The sequence below is a fragment of the Volvox carteri genome (assembly GCF_000143455.1).
Source record: "Volvox carteri f. nagariensis unplaced genomic scaffold VOLCAscaffold_156, whole genome shotgun sequence".
Taxonomy (NCBI): domain Eukaryota; kingdom Viridiplantae; phylum Chlorophyta; class Chlorophyceae; order Chlamydomonadales; family Volvocaceae; genus Volvox; species Volvox carteri.
This window is the reverse complement of record NW_003307699.1, coordinates 3,487-7,319: the sequence shown is the minus strand read 5'-3', so window position 1 is coordinate 7,319 and position 3,833 is coordinate 3,487. Positions and strand designations below refer to the sequence as shown.

The window sequence follows — 3,833 nt, the reverse complement described above, 5'->3', positions numbered from 1 at the left end:
CGACGGAGCCGAGGGGGAAGGAGGCGAGGGGGAAGGAGGCGAGGGGGAAGGAGGCGAGGGAGATGGAGGCGAGGGAGATGGAGGCGAGGGAGATGGAGGCGAGGGAGATGGAGGCGAGGGAGATGGAGGCGAGGGAGATGGAGGCGAGGGAGATGGAGGCGAGGGAGAGGGAGGCGAGGGAGAGGGAGGGGAAGGGAGATGGAGGCGAGGGAGAGGGAGGCAAGGGAGACGGAGGCGAGGGCGACGGAGGCGAAGGCGACGGGGGCGAAGGCGACGGGGGCGAAGGCGATGGCGGCGAAGGCGGCGAAGGCGACGGAGGCGACGGAGGCGATGGCGACGGAGGTGAAGGCGAAGGCGGCGATGGCGACGGAGGCGAAGGCGACGGAGGTGAAGGCGACGGAGGAGAGGGAGAAGGAGGCGAGGGAGAGGGAGGGGAAGGCGACGGAGGCGAGGGAGAGGGAGGCGAGGGAGAGGGAGGCGAGGGAGAGGGAGGCGAGGGAGAGGGAGGCGAGGGAGAGGGAGGCGAGGGAGAAGGAGGGGAAGGCGAAGGAGGCGAAGGAGAGGGAGGCGAAGGTGACGTAGGCAAGGACGGAAGCGGTGGCGAAGGTGGCAACGGAATTGGTGGCGACGGCGGGTTGTTGCCACCGGTGCGTGTAATTGGGCAGCAGTCCAGCGAGTAATCAAACATGGCGGCTATGCACGACCCCGGCGCCATGCCATTGGGTGGAACGCACAGCTGCTCCAGCGTGGTGCAGCCCTGACCGGCGCTGTTGGGTTTGAGGGTGATGCAAACCTTGGCTCCGTTGCTCGTCAGGTTGAGACCCAGCTGAGTCACTCGCAGAATGCTGCTACCCGGCGGACCATCTTGGGGCCGATCAAATGAGGGACTGACTGCTGTGGGAACACCGTTGACAGTTGCCGATACGGAGGCGCCAGGGACCAAGCAGCTGCTGTACACGTTGAACTGTGATGAAGCGGTAAAAGAAGCAAGGTCCAGGGATATGTATAAAATGCGTTGTGGGTACACCTCAGCAAGGTGGCAAGGATGACAAATCGGAAAACTTATTCATCCTCCGGTTTTGGGAACGATACAAGGCGGTACGCTAGCATTGTGGAGATCGTAAGACAGAGAAATGTGATCAGTAACGAGTAATCTGTATTATAAATTAACTTGCGCATTGATACTGCTGGGATTGTTAGGGTCGCTTTTACTAAAACTGCTAGACAGATGGCGTTGCAGAACTTTCGCGTGGCAAATATAATAATAATTCCAAGCATCTTTGATTGGTCTTCTTAGATGTAAAATTCGCAACCTTGAACCTGCCCCAAACCGCCCAAGCAGCCGGCGCACCTCAATTTTCTTCAACGGGACATTGCAGCATGTTTTGTTGCAAGGTACGGCCAGCAGGGTGAAGCAGTACTGGCCTCCGCCCACGTTGGTGACGACTGGGGCGAGACTGAAAGAAGCTTGCGCCCGAGCGCACAAGAAGAAGGGGAAATAGGGCACCGCGCCCGTCTGTGTGTACGCGAGCTCCACCGGCGCGACCTGGGCGGTCGCTCCACACGCCCTGCAGCCAAGTGAGGGAATGAAGGAGCAGGCAAAGCAAAACCGGCAGAAGTGCCATTGGCTAAGTTTGAGATTATATTATTGTCACCAAACGAATGCTTGGATGCAGGCATGATTGCGTGTTTAAGTTATCTGCGGCATTATTGCTTAGGCCCGTCATATCACTTTAATATTCACATCCAATTCCAGCGCAACAGCCTAACTTCTTGTGACATTGCTAGTGCTGGGCAATCAATCGTTACCATGCAAGTGCCAGAGCCGAAGCCACGAGGAGAAGCGGAGGCGCCATGGTTGGGTTGGCGACTTCCGACTGAGGAACAAAGAACGGACAAGGCCTTTTATGTGGTCCTGTCTCCGGCCTCACCTGCACCGCCCGCCAGCAGTTTACCACGCATGGGCCTAATGCACGGCGGTTTTCAGCTTTCTGATGTACGCTCCACGCTGCTGAAACCATGACCGTTCGGCACGGATTTTGCACGATACTAGCTTGCTGCGCGCGGATGCATGGAGTTCATGTAAGCGTGGCGGTGAGTGCCGTAAATGTGATGGTGTTGCGGTCCAGTCTGTCCCCCATGGTAGCTGACAATTTTCGGATAAACTTTCCAACTGAAATTGCAGCTTGCAGCAGGTAGGTGATGCCATCGTTTTAGCTGCGCGATATGCCGGGCAACAGCTAGCTAAGGACGTGTTCACGTGTATGCGATTGGGGCTGATCTGAGGTTGGCACGAGAGAGGTTGGCTCCAATTAGGGCGACTTGGATCCCGATGCGACTCGGGGTCGGGGGTGGATGGGCCTCGCTCTTCGGGTTGCTTTGACCTGATCGTCTGATTTGCCTGATCCTTCCATAATCTTTCAGAAGACAAATAAATTACTCTAAAAGTCCTGCATGACAGCTTAACCTATGCGGCTGACATTTTTACACAGCGTGCGCTGTACTTTGGTTTGAATTGAGACCATGTATGCACAAGTTATGTAGGATTACAGCTTCATTAAGAAAAGATGAAAACGACAATTGTAAGATTTCTAGTTAATAATGCTGACCGCCTTACGGATTCCAAATCTCTCCTAATAGCTACATGGACAGGGAGAGGGGAAACCACAAAGGCATGGCCACTAGGACGTGGCATATATGTATATATACAGGTATATACGGTGGAGAACCACCACCCAAACGGTCCCAGGCAACTACCTGGAGGTCCAAAACGTCCACCAAAATCTACCAATAGCCTTGTAGCACTGGCAGCTGGCCGCTGAAAAGGCCTCTCGCCATGCTGACCAAGCGCTTCGCGCGTATTTGTAGCTGATATGAGTGCCGTACTGTGCACCCCCTTACGGCCCCATACACAAGCCTGTGCCTACCATTGCCTACCCCGGGGCTGAGGGTGCGCAGTCCACGTCATGTCACGTGCCGCCCACGCAAGCGCCTAGATGTCTTTAGGTTTTCGGGCACAGAGTCTTCCCAGGCAGCCACAGCTACATTTTGACTCGAGTTTTCCTGCAATGACAGTCATCTATCCCGATATCCACTTTTTGTGGATCGTTGGAGTCGAGCTGATGATAACAGGATTGCAAACACGTCCAAGGTCTCGATACCTACCAATTGTGTAGTAGCTGGCCGCTGAAAAGGCCTCTCGGGATACTGATCGAGCGCTTCGCGCGGATTTGTAGTTGATATGTGTGCCGCACTGTGTACCAGCTACTACAAGCCAGCTAGTCCACAGTCCGAGAGCTAAGCAGTCATGCATTGTTATAAGCACACGCAGTGAAATGCATGGGGAGCATCGTGGCGTCTACACAGGGATCAGGGAGATGATAGTACGACGCTTGACCTAACACCCTCAGTGATGCGGAGGTGAGGGTGGAGAGGCTGTGTCCGTGGGCCCCTTGAGCACCACACGTGTATGCGGGACACACAAGACATGTAAGGGACAGGGGTTGCCGCAACATCCGTTGCCGGCCTTGTTCGAGCGCCGCTACTTCCCACCACACAAGAGGGTGAAGTCCCGATGGGGGAATGGCGAGCCACAGGCAACGCCGTTGGGGGGCCGTGAGCAGTACACCCCCCTTTGCCCCCATCGCTATGGCCCCATGGCCTCCTGTAGTGTCCATGCGACCGTCGTTTGTACAGTTACTTTGGCCAATGCTCGGGGCCTCCGAAGACTTGCAGTGTGCCACGATGAAGCTCGCGGCTGTGGGGCGGATTGCTGAAGCCGCTGGCGCTTCGGGGATAAACATCACAGACAGCACCGGGAAGTGCTGCGGGCT

The 3,833-nt window shown here is 56.0% G+C and overlaps 3 protein-coding genes across 3 annotated transcripts in view; 1 reads left to right on the top strand and 2 right to left on the bottom strand.

The window, feature by feature from the left end:
• Nucleotides 1-198: 198 nt before the first annotated feature.
• VOLCADRAFT_100777 (uncharacterized protein) lies at nucleotides 199-883 on the top strand (the record flags this gene model as incomplete). Its single annotated transcript, XM_002959298.1, has 2 exons — nucleotides 199-573; nucleotides 737-883. The coding sequence occupies 2 exons, from the start codon at nucleotides 199-201 to the stop codon at nucleotides 881-883; spliced, it is 522 nt and encodes a 173-aa protein (XP_002959344.1).
• On the bottom strand, nucleotides 650-1,528 carry phV24 (extracellular matrix glycoprotein pherophorin-V24; the record flags this gene model as incomplete). Its single annotated transcript, XM_002959293.1, has 2 exons — nucleotides 650-967; nucleotides 1,406-1,528. Coding segments are annotated over 2 exons (441 nt in total), but the record flags the coding sequence as incomplete, so codon positions are not given.
• A 277-nt stretch (nucleotides 1,529-1,805) lies between these two features.
• Nucleotides 1,806-3,833, bottom strand: part of VOLCADRAFT_100776 (uncharacterized protein) — a gene marked incomplete at both ends in the record, with an annotated part of 4,866 nt that continues 2,838 nt past the window's right edge. Inside the window, 3 exons of the mRNA XM_002959292.1 lie at nucleotides 1,806-1,877; nucleotides 1,932-2,057; nucleotides 2,618-2,640. Of these exons, the coding sequence (XP_002959338.1) occupies nucleotides 1,806-1,877; nucleotides 1,932-2,057; nucleotides 2,618-2,640 (221 nt within the window). The remainder of the gene's footprint in view (nucleotides 1,878-1,931; nucleotides 2,058-2,617; nucleotides 2,641-3,833) is intronic.